This window comes from Colias eurytheme, chromosome 13, assembly GCF_061535395.1.
Source record: "Colias eurytheme isolate Ceu_HAF_F1 chromosome 13, ilColEury1 Martin Lab GWU primary, whole genome shotgun sequence".
In the NCBI taxonomy this organism is placed as follows: domain Eukaryota; kingdom Metazoa; phylum Arthropoda; class Insecta; order Lepidoptera; family Pieridae; genus Colias; species Colias eurytheme.
Window position 1 is genome coordinate 11,360,951 of NC_142992.1, and position 23,442 is coordinate 11,384,392.

Sequence of the window (23,442 nt, forward strand, 5' to 3'; positions counted from 1 at the left end):
TAATAAGATTCTGGCTATTATAAGGTGTTTCGTTGATAGTCGTTTTTATTTAACGTCATGAAATCGCCATATCATGCAGCCATGTGTTTGTGTTTTGATATTTTAGTTGTATATAATTTATATTTTTAATATTTGTGCCTTTGTTATTTTTGCTTGATCTAATTTGGTCTTGATAACATCGTGACTCGTGATTGAACTAGCTTCATTAGTAAAGCAAATAGATTGATATACAATTACAATAGCTATACATCAATTAACATGATACCATCAAATACTATTTGTGTATCACAAGAAGGGCCTGCAAATGCTTTGGCTCTAAATAAGGACTGCAGTCAAGTTGTTATTGCTGGGAGAAATGGTAAGTTAACAATATTTTTTATTTCTAGTAAATTTATATAGAATTTCTAAATATTTTTAGAACATTTGGTCGCCATTCCTTAATTAGGTCATTAAGATATAATATTCTACCTTTTTTATTTTAGTTTTCAAAGTATTTTCCATCGGGGAGGATGAGTTTTCGGAAGTATGCAATCTTAGAGTGGGGAAGAATTTGAATCTCAATTTTTCATCAATTGATGTTGCCTGGAGTACCATTGAAGGTAAAATGCATGTACTTATACTAAATACCCTGATGTTTTTAAGTAGTTTATTTTTTCAGTAAACTAGCCTAATAATGAATTATATAATTTGTTAATTTTTTAATGAAAGTTCCAATATTAGCATAATTAAATTAATTCTTCATCTGTAATGATGAAAATTATATTAAATAAAATTGTAAACACTAAAGTAATAATGTCATTAACATACAAATAACTTGATGATTTTTTTGTAGAGAATACTCTAGCCACAGCAGCCACAAATGGAGCAGTTGTTGTGTGGAATCTGGGCAGATCTGGACGATCCAAACAGGAACATGTATTTTCAGACCATAAGCGGACAGTTAACAAGGTAATTTTTTTTAGTTTTATAATTTTGTAGCCACATATGGAATGCACTATTCTATTATTTTGACCATTTTGAAGAGGTTGCTCTTTAATGTATTTTTCTTACAAATTAGTTTCATATTAATTAATATTATCTTATTTTGCAATAATATAATCACAGGAACTGTAAAACTTGTATCATGAGTTTTTGTGTTGTTGATACTTAGCAAAAGTATTCTATTCTTACTCGAATACAATATAAAAAAAGTGTCAATGTTATATTCATTTATTTGTCCAGGTAAGCTTCCATTTAACGGAACCCTCACTGCTGATCTCGGGTTCACAAGATGGAATGATGAAATGTTTTGATCTGCGCATGAAAGAGGTGGCCAGGACTTTTATCAGGTGTGTTTAAATTGTTATTTATATTGTTATAGTATGATTTCTTGGATATATCATGGTAGGTATTTAAATTTACATAAAAAAACATAATTTTTGAAACAAAATATTTGAATTTTTCCCTCTCCTTTATATGCATTTTATTATTTCCATATCATAATAAACAACAAAAAACATATATCTAGCAGTAATTTTACCATCTTTCATTCTGACACAGCAACACAGAGTCGATCCGAGACGTCCAATTCAGTCCGCACACGGCACACCTGTTCGCAGCGGTGTCCGAAAATGGCACGGTCCAGTTATGGGACGCTCGGCGGCACGAGCGAGCATTACACCAGTTTACTGCGCACTCGGGGCCTGTGTTCGCTTGCGACTGGCACCCGGACGTGCCCTGGCTGGCTACCGCGTCACGGGATAAGACTATCAAGGTATGATTAGTGGAGTACAATCTGTACTGTTAGGATATAAATCTGTCACAGTGGCCAAAAATGGCACAGCACTAGTCCATGTCATGTTAATTCATCAATTTATTACATCTTTAGACACTTGACCCATGACTTTCATATACAATATTTTGGTTTTGCACAAAATTGTATGTAACTCGGCCACTCGCCTAAACAGACATCGCCCCGGCAAGGCGAAAGACACGGGTTTGAATCTCGCCTCGTGATCAAATTTTATCTTTAACTAGCGGTCCGCCCCGGCTTCGCCCGTGGTACATGTTTACGTTTTCTCTACATAAGAACCATCCTCGTACTTCAAGGAATATAATAAAATAGTTTGGAAAATCCAAAAGTGCACGCCTCATAATTTTTTTTAATAATTATTTATTAATTATTATTTTTGTTTATTTAATAACAATTAAACCACATCGAATCAGACCCTGAAAAATGAAAGGGTTCTATTCCTGAGCATACTCAAGCGTAAGAGAAAAAAGATGTAAAATTTTCGTCGGCGCCATATTGAATTTTAGTTTTGACCTCATATTGGTTAATAGATACCCCAATAACCATGAAAATGACACCCATGACGAAAATATGTAAAATTTTCGTCGGCGCCATCTTGGATTTTAGTTTTGACCTCATATTGGTTAATAGCTACCCCAATAACCATGAAAATGACACCCATGACGAAAATGTGTAAAATTTTCGTCGGCGCCATCTTGAATTTTAATTTTGACCTCATATTGTTTAATAGCTACCCCAAAAACCATGAAAATGACACCCATGACGAAAAGATGTAAATTTTTTGTCGGCGCCATCTTGGATTTTAGTTTTGACCTCATATTCGTTAATAGCTACCCCAAAAACCATGAAAATGACACCCATCACGAAAAAAAGTCAAATTTTCATCAGCGCCATCTTGGATTATAGTTTTGACCTCATATTCGTTAATAGCTACCCCAAAAACCATGAAAATGACACCCATGACGAAAAGATTTCAAATTTTCGTCGGCGCCATCTTGGATTTTAGTTTTGACCTCATATTGGTTAATAGCTACCCCAAAAACCACCCACATTTGCAAATGTGTTTGCTACTTAGGAAAAGTTCAGATTTAAAGATATAAGTAGGTAATGTGACGAATTTAATTTATTTCATTCCGACTGTTTCTCGGAATAACATACATTTACTAAGAATTGCATACAATGCCGGTTTTAATATATTGCCGGTAACATAATATTATGTATGATAATAATTCTTAAAAAAGTATTTTATACATTTCTTAAAAAGCTTCGATATTGTATACAATAATACAATTCATATTCAAATTGTTGTAAAATAGTCACACTTTTTTAAGTTGGTTGAATACACTAAAATACTTATAAGGATCGTACCTACTAATAAAAGTAACAAAATGAATTTTTAAAGTTCCCAGTAATCTTCTGGAATCAATTTCAATAAAAATATAAAAATTCACTTCAAAAAAAAAAAAAAAAAAAACAGCCGAGTTTTTTTTTGTTTATTTAATAACAATTAAACCACATCGAATCAGACCCTGAAAAATGAAAGGGTTCTATTCCTGAGCATACTCAAGCGTAAGAGAAAAAAAAAGATTCGATTAGTAAAGTATTTCGGTCGCTATCGTGTTAACAAGAAAAAGGATCCGCACATACAGACACACGGACGTCCAAGACAGAACTTTTTTAAACTGTTTTTTAACTAGTTTAAATAACAAAAATGACATCAAAAATATCATGAACGTTAAAAATAGTGTTTTTTCTTAATATGTGTGTGTATGTATTATCTTACAAGTGCAATGTATGATACATAAAGACATTTTAAGTTTGAAAAATCAGATGTTTTGCGCGAAGCGACAGTAGTACCCACCTCAACGCTTCGCTTATGAGGCGTGCAAAAATTATTATGCACGCCTCATAAGCGTGCCTCGCGTTATGCGCTTACCAACACATTTTGCGATTCATTTTTATATATAAGATTTTTTCATTTGCAAAGCATTTGAATGCAATAAAACGGAATATCAAATATGTAAATTAGTTGTAAAGCAAATTCGTCTAACAATAATGATTATTCACTCGGCAGAAGTCACAAGTGGGTCAAATGATAAGTGATAACGCGGTCTAGCCGCTCCGGCGCGTGCTGATATGCTATTTATAGACTGTCTCGTGTCTGTATCCATGTTACCTTTGGAAGTCTGTTTTAGAAATGCTGGGAAGGATAGTTCCTGCATTTTTAAGCAGATATAAGGCTGGTTGCAGAGCTAGACCGACCATCAGTGCGTACGTCAGTCGCGCTTGTCATATGTATGGAAATTCATAAAACCGTTCATAGCTAGACCGACCATACGCACGCGTATTGTCATGCGCATTAGTGTCATAGTCATACAATTGTTGATGCGTATCGTTAGGACCGACGGTACGCACTGACGGTCGGTCAAGCTCTGCAACCAGCCTAAGACCTGAAAAAGCCTTTTAGTTTCTGAGTCATGTGTCTGTTTTAAAAATTATGTGCAAATGAAGTCAGTAGCATATGCAAATTTGCATCATTGAGTTGAAATGAATACCATATAAATCTTTTTTTTATTCACCACCTCTATAAAGGTTCTTGACTGATCAATTGATTTTGTTCAATATCCCTAATCAATAAATGGATCATGACTTCGAAAAACGCAACAAGTCAATCAACAATATCATTGGCACAATACAGGGTGTCCCACTATTGGTATACTAAGCGCGAAGGAACTTGTAGGTTTGCATTGTTTTCTTCTCTAGCTTCGCGCAGCCGGCATATACCGCTTCTCTAATATGAGCATTTTGTCTATGAAAACATAATCTTAAACGATAGCTCACGTGCTGGTGGCAAAGTTGGGCGGGTTGCTTGTTAGGGGTGTACACATAGAGTTTTAAGAATTCATCTATTTGAAAAAAAAATGCGTCTGGGATTTATGAGTATATATGTATAAGTATTTTTTTACGTACTCGGCGTATGCAAAACTATATAACCTCCTTTGAGCTTAGTATACCTAGAGTGGGTCACCCTGTATTTTTATAAACTTCTGTTTCAGGTGTGGGATATACATGCAAAGCCGAACTTGGAGCACACGATATACACAATAGCCTCCGTGGGACACGTAAAATGGAGGCCACAGAAAAAGTACGTAAAACAATTTTTTATTATCATTGAATTTGATCACATTTTTTTGTTTTCCGTTAAAATTTTGATGGATTTTATTATAATGAGATTTCCAAGCGGCGCGGCGTTGTATAAAACATTCATTGAAATTAGCACTTTATTTCCTTGCTACAAGGTTCAAAGTCTCTTATATTATCTTAAACTCAAACTCAAACATTTATTTATTTAATAAAATCTCTTCTAGATGGACTTTTGAATCGTCATAACAGTTTTAATATTTCTCGTTCCAAGTTCTTCTTTGGAAAATTTTTGTACGTGATTGTGAGCGTGTTATTTGATCGTCAATGTGTATTCCTCATACCCAGGTACCAGGTAGCCTCGTGCGCTCTCGTGCTGGACTGCGCGGTGCACGTGTGGGACGTGCGGCGGCCGCACGTGCCGCTGGCCACGTTCGCGGAGCACCGTGACGTCACCACCGCCATCGCCTGGCAGGCCTCGCCGCACGCCTTCCTGTCTACCAGCCGGGTGAGTGGAGTGGAACAACTCAAAAAATAATTAAAAAATGAAAATTCAACATCATCTGACGTTTTTAATGATTTTCTTTAAACTACCCTCCAAGAATATCTTTGTTCATTTAATACTAACTTTTTGCCAGCAGCTTCGCCCGCTTTGTCTTAAACCTAATAAATTATGTACTTTCCTTTTGCATCATTCTATCTATTAAAAAAACCCATCAAAATTTGTTTTGTAATTTTAAAGACTAAGCATATACAGTGGTGGACGTTTAATTAGAAACATGTAACTCGATGAAGTAGTCATCAAATTAATTTAACATTTATGTATTAACGTATTAGAGATTAAGTATTATTTCATATGTAATAAAACACCCGTTTATCTAGTTTTATGGGAAATTGCTTAATTTTTTCATCAAACGTTAGCTTAAATTAATAAAATTAAACAACTTTAAGTGAAGTCAGATTTCCGAGTATTTTTAGTCTGGACAACAAATTAGAAACAGCATGGTTCGAGTGTTCCAAATTCAAAACCTGTTGAAATGCCGCCAATATTTTTTCCTTCTACAAATATTTGCACCGTTTTTTAAACATTCCATCTAAAAGTTTCTAAAAATTAATTTGCTTTGCAGTATAAATGGGTAAAAGTAAGATTTGTGACCCATCAACAAGAAAAATAATTTTAAGTTTACATTTTGACAAAAACTGGAGTTACATGAAAATTGCAAATCATTTAGAGTGTTCGATAAAAATATATTCAATGCTATAGTTTATTTAAAAGAGCATGGTACTTCCGATCAAGTGCCTAGAAAAGCTCGACCATGAAAAACAACTGCTCGCGAGGATAGGCAAATGATTCTTTTGGCAAAGATGGATCCATTTAAAAGTTGAAATTCTATTATAAAATTAGTTTTTTTCCGAAGATGAACCTCGCAATGAGTCGATGAGATCGGTTCGCAGGCGGTAAGTCGTGGCAAATTTTTTTGGGAGAGACGCCAGGAAAGTACAGCTTGTTACTAGGCAGTACAGCGACAACAACGATTTTCATTTACTAAGAAATATTGCTCGTGGACAGTCCGCCAGTGAAAAAGTTTTATTTTGGGACGAAACTAAAATTAATTTAATCAATTCTGATGGCAAAGGATACGCGCGTCGTTCAGTTAACCAGGCCTTAGATAATAAATAAACAGTTCAGCATGGCGGAGGAAACATTATAGAATGGGCACGTATGGGGTTGTTTTTAGATTGTTATAATCTTTATAGACAACAACGGCTTTACAACGTCGTGGCTTAGATTGTATGAGATTTTCACACGTTTGCAAAATTTCCTAATAGAATTGGAACCTTTAAATGGATCCATCTTTGCGAAAAGAATTATTTGCTTATGCTCGCGAGCAGTGGTTTTTCCACGGTCGAGCTTTTTTAGGCTCTTAATCAGAAGTTCCATGCTCATTTAAATAAACTGTAGCATTGATTATCTTTTTATCGAACACTCTAAATGATTTGCAATTTTCCTGTAACTCCAGTTTTTGTCAAAATGTAAACTTAAAATTATTTTTCTTGTTGATGGGTCACAAATCTTAATTTTACCCATTTATACTGCAAAGCAAATTAATTTTCAGAAACTTTTAGATAATTAAATGTTTAAAAAACGGTGCAAATATTTTTAGTAGAAAAAAATATTGGCGGCATTTCAACAGGTTTTGACTTTGGAACACTCGAACCATGCCGTTTCTAATTTGTTGTCCAGACTGAAAATACTCGAAAATCAGACTTCACTTAAAGTTGTTTAATTTTATTAATTTAAGCTAACGTATGATTAAAATTAAGCAATTTCTCATAAAACTAGATAAACGGGTGTTCTATTACATATGAAATAATGCTTAATCTCTAATACGTTAATACACAAATGTAAAAAATTTGTAGACTCCTTCATTGTGTTACGCTTAGAGTATAGATATAGTATAGAGCGCGTGTATTGCACAAATTGCTTTGTGCACATCGTAGGCAGATGAGCTATAGATACTATATAGATGTGTGTGTGACAAATAGGGATGGATAGATATCAATTGCGTGATGAGCTATCGATAAGTTATGTAAATAAATATGTATCATCTTCTATCTTCTATATATATAAAATTCTCGTGTCACAATGTTAGTCTGCATACTCCTCCGAAACGGGTGGACCGATTCTCTTGAAATTTTCTGTGCATATCGGGTAAGTCTGAGAATCGGCCAACATCTATTTTTCATATGTACCACGGGCGAAGCCGGGGCGGGCCGCTAGTATTATGTAAATTTTATGTTCAATATGATAATAAAGGAGAAATGTATGAATAAAGTATAAATATGTAATTTTAAATTTGTTTACCAAGTGAATAGAGTGTGTTTATTCCATTTGAATATTTTTTTGTATTAATTATAAGTACTAATATCAGAAAGTATTAATATCAGAAAAACGTATGCACTTCTTAAATTTTAAAATTAATAAAATAAAAGATCGGGTTTAGTGCTATTTTTTCAATAATAAATAGAACAATAATAATAATGTTTTAAAATGAGAAATAATTAATAATTTTAAATGAAATAACTAATAAATAATATTAATAATTTTTTATTTAATTTTATCCATTCTATACCTACCAAAATCTTCAAAATCAATTTAGCGGTCCATATATCGTAACATTACATACTTTTCATTTACACTATAATACATTCGCATTCTTAATATTAGAAATTGTATCATACCAAACACACCACAAAATTATTTATAATACATTTCTAGAAGAGTTTTAATTTTAAAGGTAAAATAAATAATAAGTTAAAATATAGTTCTTCTAGTAAACTATCGAGTACAGCGTTGGTCAAGTCACATCACTACGATCACGTGGCGCCAGTGAGGCGCGCGAGCGAGACTGCGCGTGTCCGCCTCCCACCTCCTCTTCACCCCCGCGATGCTAGATTTATTTTCATAAAAATAAGTATAACAATCGACTTACTGATGAATTGTGTTAATGGATTTCAATTTTGTGTATTTTATAGTATCATTTTTGCAAGAGAGAACTGCATATTTCACCATGTTTATTCGTAAATATGAATAAAATTCCAGAGCAACGCACTTCGTCAGCACTCAACCACGACTACGAGCGCGCGCGGCGGGAACGTCGTGTTGTTCCCACCTGTGCCTACTGTTCCCACTTGGTTGTTCGCACTCTATATACTATATATACTCTAAGGTGTTACGTGTTTCTAATTAAACGTCCACCACTGTAGAAACACAGAAGTGACTTTGTTTTATATTTTGTAATGATGTGTGGTGTTTAGGACTGCAGCCTGTACCGGCACCGGTTCACGGAAGCGGCGCACCCGGTGCTGTGGGCCAACCCGCAGGGCGTGTGCGTGTCGGCGCGCTCGCAGGTCGCGCACGCGGTGCCCGAGCGCCCGCTGCCCGCGCGCGCGCCGCCCGCCGCGCCCCCGCCCCGCGCCCCGCACGCACACGCGCCCTTCAGGTGACGTCACATGCTATTATAGCGCTTCTGACGATATAGATCCGGCTCGAAGGACCATATCGATTGGTCCTTCGAGACGGATCTTTAACGAATCTTTAAACAGCTTAGTTTTATCGTGTTATCTTAGTGCAATACATATTAATGCTTATATCTCTGAAATTTTACAACATGTGATAATAAAGATCTGTCTCGAAGAACTAATCAATATGATCCTTCGTGCCGGATCTTTAAAAAGCGTTGTTTTAACAGTGCTTATCTTAGTGCAATATTAGTGCTTATGTTTGTGATATTTTACCATATGTGATAATATAGATCCGACTCGAAGGACTTATCAATATGGTCCTTCGAGCCGGATCCTTTATAAACATTATTTTAACATTGGACTCAATCGAACAGTTATACTGTGCGCAGCCGCAAGCAGCCGACGGCGGGCTCGCTGGGCGCGGCGGCGCAGGCGGCGCTGGAGCGCGCGTTCCCGGGCGGCGCCGCGTCGTCGCTCACGCGGCACCGGCCGGCCGGCGACGCGGCGCCCGTGCTGGCGTGCGCGGCGCAATACCGGCTGGCCGGCGCCGCGCCGCACGTGCTCGCACGGCACAACGCGCAGGTGGCGCGCGACAATCAGCGGCACATGGTACTCTAGCCTATTATATACATTACCTTTACGCTAAATTTTTAACTCGCTTTTATTACATGCAACTTTATGTTTATACTAGCTACTTTCATAGCATTATGTCCTATGGAATTCTACTATGGGGCAGGACAGCAGATATAGAAACTATATTTATCTTACAGAAAAGAACCATTCGTTCTATATATAATTTACGTGCTCGGGACTCACTAAGAGATCTCTTTAAGAATACTGGTATCCTTACTGTACCATCACAGTATATATTTAATAATATTTTGCATGTACACAAAAACGCCGACTTACACACAAGAGTAGAAGATAGACACTGTTATGGCACAAGGAACAGGAATAGAATTGAAATGCCATTTTTCCGATTAGCTAAAGTTAAAAATTCATTTATGGGTCAAGGTATACGCTTTTACAATAGAATTCCTCACAATATTAAAGAGTTTAGTAGTTCTAAATTTAAAACTTATATAAAAAATGTACTAGTTCAGAGAGCGTACTACAGTATTCAGGAATATATGGACGATAAAAACCCATGGAGAGTTGTCGCGAAAAAACCACAGGACAGTTCTTTGGCATGTTATTATAATATATGATGTTACAAATTATGTATTTTGTAAAATTGTAAAACTGACATGATTTAAAAGAGCAACTATGGAGTTTCTTGCCGGTTCTTCTCCGTAGATACTGCTTTCCGAATCGGTGGTAAATTTTAAAATATGTAATGACGTTTCAAAAGTGCTTCTATAAGAAGTCTAATTGAATAAATAAATGTTTGAGTTTGAGTTTTGAGTTTGTGCTCCGCGGTTTCACCCGCGTGGCTCCGCTCTTGTTGTTCTTTTTGTAATGATATAAAGCCTGTAAACTTCCTCGAAAAATGGGCTATAACACCGAAAGAATTTTTCAAATCGGACCAGTAGTTCCCGAGATTAGCGCGTTCAAACAAACAAACAAACTCTTCAGCCTTATAATATTAGTATAGATGGAGCTAAGTTCTATAGTTTCAATTTGACTTACTTTACACAGACGGATTTAATTCATACATTCGTGTCATTTTATACTTATGACCTAAAATGGCTGAAGTCGCAACTATACCATGTTACGTATAAGTACTATATAACTGTTGTGCAGGTGGCGCACGTGTGGGAGGTGGTGGCGGCGGTGTACAGCGCGCGCAGCGAGGCGGGCCGCGCGCCGCCCCCGCCCCCGCCCCGCGACCCGCCGCCCCGCACCGACCCCGCGCCGCAACACACAGCTTACAAGTAAGACTGGTCCTTCGAGACGGATCTTGTATCTCATTTGTACATTTCTACATAAACTGTCTCGTAATTCAAATGTATTAAGCATGACACTTTTAACCCCTTAACCTTTGTTAAATTAATTGATACACTTTTAGTTCATCCAAAGTACCAATGACCGTTTGGTCCTTCGAGCCGGATCTAAGTTAAGAAGACTACTTTTATTGAATTTGCACATGAATTTATATTTTACAATTCTTGATTTTATGCTCTTAACCGTATGTATTACTTTACTCTTTGCTCTTAACTCTTTAATTATGACGGTTAGTGACAATAAGAGGCGGCTCGTCCTCAGGAGCGCTGGTGCAGTGAACTCCCATAAATAATTATAATTAATATAAAATATTCTGATTTTATTTATTGTTTTTATTTACTTATTACTTACATAATATATTATTTATATATTTATTATTTCTTAGTCCCATATTAAATTAAATATTTTTTTTTGTGTTGTATTGTTAGCATGTACCTAGCTATATTTCAGTAAGGAAGAGGGAACTTCCCTACTACAGGTCTATATGACTTAAAAGGGAAGTTCCAAATGATTGTGACCACACCGCCATGCTGACCAATAAATAAAATTGTTTAAAATTGTTTAAATTGTTTAAATTGTTTAAATAATAAAGTTATACCTGCTCATTGTTTAAAATCTATCGTAAAAAACTCCAATGTTAATATCAATAAAATAAGTACCTTTACACATTACAAATAAAATACATTACATACACTCTTGTTCATTTAATTAGTAACGGGCGAAAAGGAGCTTACGGAGCGCTCTCGATTGCGCTCCTATGAAACAACATTCAGTACATTGCCTACATACGAAATCAAATAAATAAATAGCCATTTTCAGAGCGCCGCTCTCAAGCGACGTTGCGCATCGCATGACAGCAGCAATTGCGCGCGACGTTGCCACTCCTATATTATAAACAAACACTATGAATACGCTCGCAAATGCAAATTCGGGGATTTTCTAATTTTGCTAAATAATAATTGAATTCGTTTTGAAATACTTTATAATTTTTAGTGTTAATATAGACACTAGATTTCCGCCCGCGGCTTCGCCCGCGTTTTCAAAGGAAAACCTTATTTTTTTTTTGCGGTATGATCGTGGAAAAAATTCCAAAAGTTTTGCAAACTTGGGAAAGTTTTCGATATAATATTTCATATTACGTATTAAATTTGCAACCAATCTAAGTGTGCGGAACTTATGGATTTTTCCTGACTTATAGAAATTTTTGCGGCAAAGAGAAATTTTCCTCACGTATAGAAATTTTCCTGGCTTATAGAATTTTTCCTGACGTAATGAAATTTTCCTGGCGTATAGAAATTTTCCTTGGCTATAGAAATTTTCCTTTCTTATAGAAATTTTCCAGCTTATAGAAATTTTCCCGACGTATGAAAATTTTCCTGACTTATAGAAATTTTTCCTGACTTATCGTAATTTTCCCGACTTATGGATTTTTCCTGGCGTATAGAAATTTTCTTCACGTATAGAAATTTTCCTGACGTATAGAAATTTTCCTGGCGTATAGAAATTTTCCTTTCTTATAGAAATTTTCCTCTCTTATGGAAATTTTATTTATTTATTTATTTATTTATTTATTTGGAGATCTTACAGAAACAATTAAAGGCGTATACATAAATTAATGACATAATCAATAATAACATTAACAATTGTTTCCTCTACGTCTCACAGTGAACATAATAGAAAAAGTAAAAGAAAAAAAAACACAATACAATTATTATCTGTTGCAAGGTAGCCAAATATTTAAAACTAATACAGACTTCTGAAATATTAAACCGAGAGAAAAAGCATTAATTTAAGCATGTAGATACTTATTCAAAGTTAAAAGGTTTATACATATAATTGGTTTATTGAACATTTGAAACTATATCGGGAGCATGAAAACAGATCTATTTCATTTAGTTTGTCATTGTGTAAGACACACATTCTGTGAAGTGGCGCGCGTTGTCCTGCGTTGGTTCTGGTATGTTGAATGTGGAAAAGACATTTGGAACGAGTTGGTCGCGAAGGCACACGAAAGGACAAGTCGGCTAGTAAGTTCGGAGAATCAATTTCACCCACACAAATGCTTCTTAAAGTGACAGCATCAGTTACTGAACGTCTGTTGTACAAGGACATCATGTTATATTTTTCTAAGAGTTGATTGTATGAGCATCTGGGAGAGCATAAGCGATAGTTAAGTGTGCGCAGAAACTTCTTCTGTATCATTTCCAATTTATTTATATAGCAATTATAAAATGGATTCCATATAGGAGATACATAATCGAGGTGTGATCTAACTAATGATTGGTAGAGGCAAATAAATGTATCCTTTCGTCTGAAATTCTTAGTAATTCGGGTGATGAAACCCAACATACGGTAAGCTTTATTCAATATGTAGTCAATATGTACGTCCATTGTGAGTTTAGCATCAAGGTAGACGCCTAAATCACGAATAGAAGAGTCGGTATCAAGAATGTGTTCTCCTAGTTTAAATTTTGATGGAATAATATTTATATTTTTAGTAAAACGGACATGTTTGCATTTATTGTAAGATAGGTATAGCTTGTTGTTTTTGCAGTATTCGCCTAACCTATCAAGGTCTTCTTGTATAAGACGAATGTCATTTTTATTTGAAATGGAAGAATATATTTTTAAGTCGTCGGCATATAAAAGAAATTTTGAGTGAATAAAGCAACTGGATATATCATTAATAAATATAGTGAAGAGCAAAGGGCCGAGAATAGATCCTTGAGGAATACCAGATGTTACAACTACTGGAGAAGATGTAAAACCGTTCATTACTACTACCTGGACACGATTTTGTAAATATGAAGAAAACCAACGGAAAAGATTGCCTTTTATGCCATTGTAGGACAATTTTTTTAAAAGCAACAAGTGATCCACTTTGTCAAATGCTTTTTTAAAATCAGTGTAGATGGTTTCTATTTGACACTTCTTATCCAAACCTGTAAAAACATAGTTAGTGAATTCAAGCAGATTTGACAAAGTGGACCTGCCTCTTACAAAGCCATGTTGTTCTGCAATAATAAAATGTTTAAGACTAGAGGATATTCGACCGTGAACCAATCTTTCAAATACTTTTGGAATTGCTGACAGTATAGATATTGGACGATAATTTGCAATATCATTTTTGGACCCAGATTTAAAAATAGGGGTTATAAAAACTTTCTTCCACTTATTCGGAAAAATTCCTGTTTTTAAACAATTATTAAATATTATTTGTAATGGCAAAGATATACTTCCACTTACATTTCTTAAAAATATGGGACTAATATTATCAGGTCCTGAGCCTTTATTAGGATCGATATCCTTTAATGCTTTGTATATTTCAGTCTTATTTAAGTTTATATGATGCAAATTTAGTATACTATTATTGTCTAAGAGTTCAATGGTATTGTATGCTCCAGGGGTAACAGGTTCAAATACAGATTGAAAGTAGTTGGAGAACATTTCGCAAATTACGCTGGGATTACAAGATGAAGTGGTAGCTAATTTCATGATTTTAGGATAACCTGAGTTGGTTTCTTTTAAGTCAGATGTGTATTTCCAGAAATATTTGATGTTATCCTTAAGTGATGATTCAACGTTAGCTATATACTTGGCGTAACAATTCCTAATAAGTAATTTTACTCGCTTTCTAAGCAGATTGAATTCCTGATAGTCTCTTAGTGATTTATAGATTTTCCAACGCGTCCAAACTTTAACTTTCTTTCTTAAAGTGGAAATTAAACCTTTAGAAAACCACACTGGATAACGTTTAGATTTAGTTTTTACTAGGGGTACATGTTCCTCAATAATTTTATTTATATAATCATAGAAATGATCAACCGCATCATCAGGAGTGAGGCTACTAAGTTCCGATATCCAGTCTATATTCGAGAGATCCTGGTTAATTAAATCATAGTTAGCTTTAAAAAAGTTTCGTTTTGTTTTGGGAGCGCTACACATAAGCTCGAGTTGAGTATCTATTTGCACTATGGTATCTAGGGGTGGATGGTGTGGAACTACGTTAAGCAACGGGTCATCTGCAACACAAACAGAAGTTCCTACAATATTACTTAGAATAAGGTCGAGTATTTTATTATTCTCATTTGAAATAGTGTTATATTGCTTTAAGTTAAGGTAGGACATAGTGTATGATAATAACTTAGCCGTATCCGTGTCACATGATAGTGGGTCCGACGAGGGGCAGTCCGATGACCATTTGAGATAGGATAGATTAAAATCACCTATTATAAGAAAATTACTGAATGTACAATTTGTATAGATGTCATGCAGTTTGTAAAAAAATCTATCGTAAATATTATTTCTAGAAACTGGCGGAATATAACAAGCACATAAAAGCAAATCTGAGTATGATGGAAAATGTAAATATAATTCTTCTAGGTTATCGGCCTCCAAATCAAACCTCCTCAAGACATTAATTGAACTTTTAACCATTATTAAAACACCCCCACCGCCTTTTTTATTAAATATACTAAGATTTCGATCTCGGCGAAACATAGAATAATTATTAACGAGTATTTCCGAATCAAGTATACTATTGGAAAGCCATGTCTCCACCAATATTACAACATCGTAATCAGCCGCAAGTAAGTTTAGTTTTAATTCATTAAGTTTTGTTTTTAAGCCACCACAGTTTTGGTAAAATATGGACAATTTACTTGTTTGCATTATTAAAACAAAAATAATACAATATGTCAGAAATATTTGCAATACTTTTTTTGAATTTTGTTTTCATGCTTCCGGTTAGTAAAACGTACATAATATAATAATTTGAATAACGATATTCTATAAGAGTGTGACTTAATCTCAACAATAATAGTCACTTTATTTTATCTAGATCACAAATATCTTTTATATGTATAGCACGAGATTCATCGGTTTTCCGTATAAGAATACAAGCATTTTTTACCCACACGTATTTATAGGACATATTTTGCGCATGTTGTCTAACGGATCTAAATAACATTTTGTTCTTGAGTGTTAAATGTTCATTTATATAGAAACGCGCACTTTGAGAGACTGCGGTGGCGGCAGATGTTGGAGTACCGAGCAGCGCCGCGACCGTGAGTGTGCGGCGCGCCCGCGCCGCCGCTATTATATTGTCACGTAGTCTTCGGGAGGAAAGTTGCAGAATAATATTTTTTGGACGATTGCTAGTAGAACCGGGAGCCACACGATGCACGGATCTTATATCAGTCTCAGTAATTTTCACGCCGATTAATTTACCCATCTCAATGGAGAGGTGAATGAGATTTTCAGTCTTTTTCTCGGGCACATTTTGAATTTCCACGTTACAGTTGCGGGAAGCTTGATCGAGATCATCGAGCTTGGACTGAAGATGTTTCAGGTCAGCGCGAAGTTGGGTATTCTCCTGAGACAAGTCGGGCTGATTAAAAGATTTAGATGTACTTATTACTTGCTCCAGTTCCGTAATACGTTGCTCCGACTCCAGTAACCGCGTCTCTAGCCTTTCTATATCACTTTTAAATGATGAGGATACTTCCCGAATTGCTGCATGGAGGTCGTCCCGCCACTTTTGTTGCCAACTTTCGAATTTTTCGTCGAAATACTGCATAAGCATTTGCGAGTTCATATTGAGAATTTGTGTCGGTGCACTGTTTTCTTTGGGGGAAGAAGACCCACTAAGCAATCCTTGTTTTTTAGACTTACATAATAGACATTTCCATTTAATTTTATTCATTGGAAGTATTTTTTTAAATTCAGTTTCTGATAAATTAGCACACTGATAATGTAAAAACATATCACAAGAATTGCATTTCAACATATCTTTATCATTTATATTCTTCTTACACTTCCCGCAATCCATTGTTAATTTATATCAGGTAGAAATTAATTTTCCACAAAATTGGGCAAAATTTCTTAGTATGGCAACACTACGTCTCCCTAGTCCGTTCTCTTTGCACAAATATCATTCAGATATGACATATGCCAAATGCGAGTGACAGAAGGTGAAGGTGAAGGTCGTTCCAATTATAAATTATTATTCACCTACCTCCAATAAGATTAATAACGGCCAAAGCGTGAAATAAATCTTCTAGTTTTTAGCCACAATACGGAGTCTAATCACTGATTATAGTTGTTCACTGTGTTCTTCAAAAGTACTACAAGTGATGTAACGGCAGTTATAATGATATAATCAAATTTGTGATTTTAAAAACGCTTCGACAATAGCAACAGGTGTGTACCGTAAGAGTTTTGACAGATGATTATAGTAATGATATATTGACTTATAGTAATTTTTCCTGACTTATCGTAATTTTTCTGTCAATCGAAATTTCCCTAACTATTGTTTTTTATTGAATTGTTCCAGTGGAGCGGAGGAGGAGGTGGTGGAGGAGGCGGAGGAGTGGGAGAGCCGCACGCACAAGCACAGCGGCGTGCTCGGCCTGCCCACGCACACCATCTACATCCCGCCGCACAAGTACAAGCGGGACGTGGGTACGTGAGTGTGTGGGACATATATCCAGGGGAGCGGGGGAGGAGTGGGAAAGATGAACTATTCAATTAACATTATGTGGGAGCTGGCTGAAAACAGTATTTTAGGGATATCTATGTATTTGAAATGAGTGACGTTAAAAGAATTTCAAATTGAGGTGGTTTTTAAACAATTCTATCTATCTTTCACGTCTTGTCTATCAATCTTTGTTTTCCCTACAAACAATCTCTTTCAACCAACTTAATACCATAAATCATAATAATGATTATCTTGTCCGAATCCTTCTTTACACAAATTAAAAAAAAAGTTAAAAACTTTAATTTTGTCACCAGATACAACCGGCTGGATATCAGCGGCTAGCGCACACTACGTGGACGTGGACGCAGCTGATTGGACGCTGCCCGAGGAGGCGTTCCCGTTGCGTGCGCACCCACACGCGCACGCGCACGCACACACGCACGCAGCTATCGAGGAACATGATGAGCATGGTGGGTTGCAGTTGGGTTTAATTTTAATTTTAATACAATTTAGAATATAATTTTTGTCTTTTATTTGATGTATTCAATTGAAAATGTGTGAAGAATTTGCTTATTTAAAAAAATAGTAGTGGAGTGAAACTGACGAAAAAACTGAAGTATAAAACATAAGCTATCATCTCTTTATGAGTGCAAAAATTTGTGAAAAACTAATTTATAAATTTATTAAAATAAGTAGCGAGCTTCGGACGGATTCGACGATTTTGACAAAAATGTTGTAAACGAAAAATACTAACTTGTTTGCTTAACTATAGTTTGTCTTTTTTTTTTTGAAATATTACAGAGATACACAAAAATATAATAATTCACAGAGTCAGCAAACTTAAGCGGTCACATGAACGGCCATAACGGTGGAACATCAGGTTCACCTGGCGGGTCTACCGGCTCCGGCTCCCTACAGCCTTCAGGGGGTGTGGGGGCTCTGGGGGTGAATACCAACACCTCGCCTACGCTGCAGAGATCCAATAGTGTCACTACTGCAGCCCAGTCTGTAAGTTATTTTGCTGTTTTAGTTTTTTTGTGTATAGTATGGTTTTAATATAAATGAGTATCACGTTCTGAATTGTTTTTGAATTGATATAATACTATTTTATTTGTGACCTAATACGGTACCTTGAGGTACACCTAATGAGTTATTGTTTAAATCGGCTAATGTCGAATAAATTAATGTTTGTTTATATTGTGGTATATTTTCGGATTTCTAATTGAAAAGTCAGTTAAAAACTATTGCTTTAAGATATTGAATTTCGTTATACTATTGTTGTGTTTTATAATTGAGATAGGTTGTCGAATGCAATTTTAGATTTTTTTTTATTGAAATTGTAAATTTATTGCTACTGTTTTCTTTATTCAGTTTTTAATTTCAATTATAAGAATGGTGAGGTGTCATTCTTAAGATTTTTAAATAATAATTAAAGCGTACAAAAATGCATCGTATTTTATACATTTTTGGGTAATGAGAAAATAAAAGACTGATTGTTTTATAATAAAGTTTATTTCCGTGTCAGAGCGAGGAGGGTTGTGCGGAGCAGCGGGCGGGCGAGGTGGTCGTTGGGGCAGCCATGCGCGGGCGCGGCGTGCGGGTGGCGCTGGCCCCGCTGGTGGCCGGCGCGCTGGCCCAGCACGCGGCGCTGGGCGACGTGCAGACCGCCGCCGCCGTGCTGCTGGCGCTGCAGGAGCGGCGCGCCGACCTGCTGGCGCACGTGGACGAGCCCGCGCAGGAGCACTGGCTGCTGGGCTACGTGGAGCTGCTGCAGCGGCACGCGCGCTGGAGCCTGGCGGCCGAGGCGGCGCGCGCGGCCTGGCTCGGCGCCGTGTGGGGGCTCTCGCAGCAGTCCACCTCGGTGGCGGCGGCCTGCGCGCGCTGCGGCCGGCGCGTGCGCGGCGCCGCCTGCGAGCGGTGCGGGCGCGCGCCGCCCGAGCGCTGCGCCGTGTGCGCGCGCGCCGTGCGGGGGCTGCTGGCGTGGTGCCAGGGCTGCGCGCACGGCGGCCACCTGCACCACATGCAGCGCTGGCACCGAGCGCACCGCCTGTGCCCCGCCGGCTGCGGGCACCACTGCCAGCTCGGCTAGCGCCCTCCCCACCAAACCCGAACACCTCGCCCCGTCGGGTTGCATAGCTATGTCATTACATTAAGCTTTTGAAGATATAACATAATGATTAATCTAATATCGAAATTGTACTATAATCGTGCTTTAACTGAAATTTGATTTTTTTTTATGACTAAAACTTGTATATACAGGGTGTCCCGAAACTCAACGTCGAGCCAAAACGGGGCGACAGGATTGATTGTAACCATCATGAGAAAAATCTGAAAAAGAATCTATCCCATACCTACAGTTTGAAAATTATGGGCATTTAAGAAAAACCTAAAAATTTGGTCAACATGTAACTATTTTTCGGTTATTTTGGTTAATTTTTATTATTTTTGTTCATTTAAACTTTGGAACCGTAACCCTAAATAACATTTCTAGAATCACAGTCAAAAATAATGACACAATTGCCCCAAGTTTCCTTGAATTGAAGACTATTTGTTAAACTATGAATTTAAAATTTTCAAAATTTGTCGACTTTGACGTTGTATATATATATTGTACTATTTTACAATCCTGATTAAATGCGCCAACTTTTAATGGCACTTGCCAAGACACTAGTACATTTTTTTTAAAAGAGGGGCCGTCAAAGTCGACAAATTTTGAAAATTTTAAATTCATAGTTTAACAAATAGTCTTCAATTCAAGGAAACTTGGGGCAATTGTGTGTGTCATTATTTTTGACTGTGATTCTAGAAATGTTATTAAGGATTACGGTTCCAAAGTTTAAATGAACAAAAATAATAAAAATTAACCAAAATAACCGAAAAATAGTTACAGGTTGACCAAATTTTTAGGTTTTTCTTAAATGCCCATAATTTTCAAACTGCATGGAATAGATTTTTTTTCAGATTTTTTCATGATGGTTACAATCAATCCTGTCGCCCCGTTTTGGCTTGACGTTGAGTTTTGGGACACCCTGTATATTGACTTGTATAAATAAAAGATTGTAAAGCTCCAATATATTATAATGACGTATAAATTTCATATTGTATTATTTTTAATGTTTATTATGTATAATTATTACAAAATTAAAATTGATAAAAGCTGCTCTATTACTGACAAAATATAACTATTCGCCTTAATGTTGTATAAGTTTAATCGGAATCTAATGATGTAAATATAGACAGACATTGATGTTATCTTATTGTTGTATATTAAATAGACTGAATTTGTACTGTTGTATTTTAAGAAATAAAACGAAATAATCATATCAATTCTTTTATTTATCCTTAACTTATTTACAAAACAATAAAACTATACAATAATACTGTAAATCAGAACAATAAATTTTACAATTCATAAAATTGTTTGAATCTTATCTCAATGAAAATAAGATTCAAAATACTTCATTCTTTCACAGTTAGCCTTTTAGAGTAAACGAACATGTTTTAATTATAAATTAAGTATATTTTTTTTAAATAGTCTTACATATTCAAGACAGTGCAGTATCACATGTTACACTCATAATATAAATAGATTTTTTTTTTCAAAAGATTATGAGAAAGTCATTAGAAAATTTACAAAAGTTTAATATGGAAGTTTCAGTAATCAGCTAAGCTTATAATAGCTACATTGTGCGCAAATGATGTTATCAAGATGCGAATTGCGATATGATTTCAAAACTATAACACCATTCAAGAATATATACATATTTTATAAAACTTAACGGATCGTCAATAACATTTGAACACCACGGCACGACACAAGCCAATAAAAAAATGCTCATAACAAGAGCATTTTCTTACTATGAACATAGACCAATGAGTATTTTGGTCCATGCTATCAGCTATGAAGCAAGTTCAAGCACCCGTTGCCTCAGGTTGTGGCTTAGTGCTATATAGCATAGTTTTTTCTTATAGTTTAAATATTTCAAAGAAATTATCCTATTTTCAGAGGTGATAATAATAAAACGTTTAAAAATTAAACCCAATCCATATTTCATTAGCGAGTTTGTGTATTGACAAATATATGCAAATAAAAATCATGTTGGTCCCCTAAAATAATAATTTTAAATAGTTTGGAAAATCCAAAAGTGCACGCCTCATAATTTTTTTTAATAATTATTTTTGTTTATTTAATAACAATTAAACCACATCGAATCAGACCCTGAAAAATGAAAGGGTTCTATTCCTGAGCATACTCAAGCGTAAGAGAAAAAAAAAGACTCGATTAGTAAAGTATTTCGGTCGCTATCGTGTTAACAAGAAAAAGGATCCGCACATACAGACACACGGACGTCCAAGACAGAACTTTTTTAAACTCTTTTTTAACTAGTTTAAATAACAAAAATGACATCAAAAATATCATGAACGTTAAAAATAGTGTTTTTTCTTAATATGTGTGTGTATGTATTATCTTACAAGTGCAATGTATGATACATAAAGACATTTTAAGTTTGAAAAATCAGATGTTTTGCGCGAAGCGACAGTAGTACCACCTCAACGCTTCGCTTATGAGGCGTGCAAAAGTAATTTTATGTATTTTTGCACGCCTCATAAGCGAAGCGTTGAGGAGGGTACTACTGTCACTTCGCGCAAAACATCTGATTTTTCAAACTTAAAATGTCTTTATGTATCATACATTGCACTTGTAAGATAATACATACACACACATATTAAGAAAAAACACTATTTTTAACGTTCATGATATTTTTGATGTCATTTTTGTTATTTAAACTAGTTAAAAAACAGTTTAAAAAAGTTCTGTCTTGGACGTCCGTGTGTCTGTATGTGCGGATCCTTTTTCTTGTTAACACGATAGCGACCGAAATACTTTACTAATCGAGTCTTTTTTTTTCTCTTACGCTTGAGTATGCTCAGGAATAGAACCCTTTCATTTTTCAGGGTCTGATTCGATGTGGTTTAATTGTTATTAAATAAACAAAAATAATAATTAATAAATATTTATTAAAAAAAAATTATGAGGCGTGCACTTTTGGATTTTCCAAATTTTTTTTTATTATTTAGGCTTTGCTTTGAGTATACATAATTGTTAAATATATAGATAAGATAGGTACGTTCTTAGTTTTGAAAATGCGCAAGCAGTTTTTGTTGCTTGGTTAATTTAGTAATTTATCAGTCTAATTCAAAATAATCAAAGTTTCATTGATATAAAAATTTAAATATACAAAGTAAGTTCAATCAGCAAAATTTTTTCTTAAAAAACAGTTACTGTTTGCTCGTCGGTTTTTGTACTAAATACGATGTAGCTGTTTTTATCAAGACCTTTGATTCGTGCTTATTTTTACCGGTTTTTTTTACAAAGATTAATTATAGATATTATGTTTTCTTTTGATATCGGCAACTCTCAATATCAGTCAAGATTATTAGATAAAATAAAATAAAAATGCCCAAAAATTCTCTACAATTTTCGATATGCTCCGAATTTTCCAGAAATATTTTACCCCATCCATCTTTCATAAATTCGTAATAAAATATCTAAACAATAGTACAGCATGGAGTCGAACACTTCTTCTTCGTTTCTTCTGAAAGGTCTTCCACAGCGAGTCCCTTCTTTTGTCGCGACATCGCGTGAACCAGAGTGAGGAAAGCCTGCAAAATCTCATACTTAAGGAAAAGATTGGCTTCGATTATTGAATAGGCTAAGTTTCTTTGGACATTTGAAATGTCATAAGATGAATGATATAAAGGAATTTATTATTTACTGCTACTGCTTAAAAGCTCTAAGAGAAATACGCAGGCAATTTGGCTTACTAGCAAAAAAATCTATGAAAATAAAATTTGGATGTTGAAACTGCGTAGCTATTAACTTGTTATTATTCTGTATTTGTATTTTGTAATATGTTTTAAATTCGGTATGATTTTCGGTGTATTATATTTTAACACCAAATTAAGTGCAAAAAGTTGATTAGTTTTAAAAAAATGGGCAAGTACTGTGATTTAAACTCTCAAGGGATCCCTAGAAGTAAATGACAAGACAGCATTTTGC

General features: G+C 35.4%; 2 protein-coding genes across 2 annotated transcripts; one reads left to right on the forward strand and one right to left on the reverse strand.

The window, feature by feature from the left end:
* On the forward strand, positions 1-19,969 carry Wdr24 (WD repeat domain 24). The gene is made up of 14 exons (XM_090108505.1): positions 1-358; positions 483-599; positions 833-948; positions 1,222-1,328; positions 1,540-1,753; positions 4,849-4,937; positions 5,282-5,441; positions 8,753-8,937; positions 9,349-9,568; positions 10,703-10,833; positions 17,238-17,365; positions 17,696-17,851; positions 18,211-18,389; positions 18,907-19,969. Exons 1-14 carry the CDS (start codon positions 259-261, stop codon positions 19,468-19,470), a joined length of 2,466 nt encoding a protein of 821 aa, XP_089964631.1. The 5' UTR covers positions 1-258; the 3' UTR covers positions 19,471-19,969.
* LOC149903703 (uncharacterized) lies at positions 15,686-17,087 on the reverse strand. Its single transcript, XM_090108504.1, has one exon. The coding sequence runs from the start codon at positions 16,731-16,733 to the stop codon at positions 15,726-15,728; it is 1,008 nt and encodes a 335-aa protein (XP_089964630.1). The 5' UTR covers positions 16,734-17,087; the 3' UTR covers positions 15,686-15,725.
* Positions 19,970-23,442: the final 3,473 nt, after the last annotated feature.

Coding starts and splice junctions, on each gene's coding strand:
- Wdr24 (XM_090108505.1), top strand. CDS start 259: ATGATACCATCAAATACTATTTGTGTATCACAAGAAGGGCCTGCAAAT. Junction 1,754..4,848: donor CACGGGATAAGACTATCAAG/GTATGATTAGTG, acceptor CTTCTGTTTCAG/GTGTGGGATATACATGCAAA. Junction 9,569..10,702: donor GCGACAATCAGCGGCACATG/GTACTCTAGCCT, acceptor ACTGTTGTGCAG/GTGGCGCACGTGTGGGAGGT.
- LOC149903703 (XM_090108504.1), bottom strand. CDS start 16,733: ATGGATTGCGGGAAGTGTAAGAAGAATATAAATGATAAAGATATGTTG.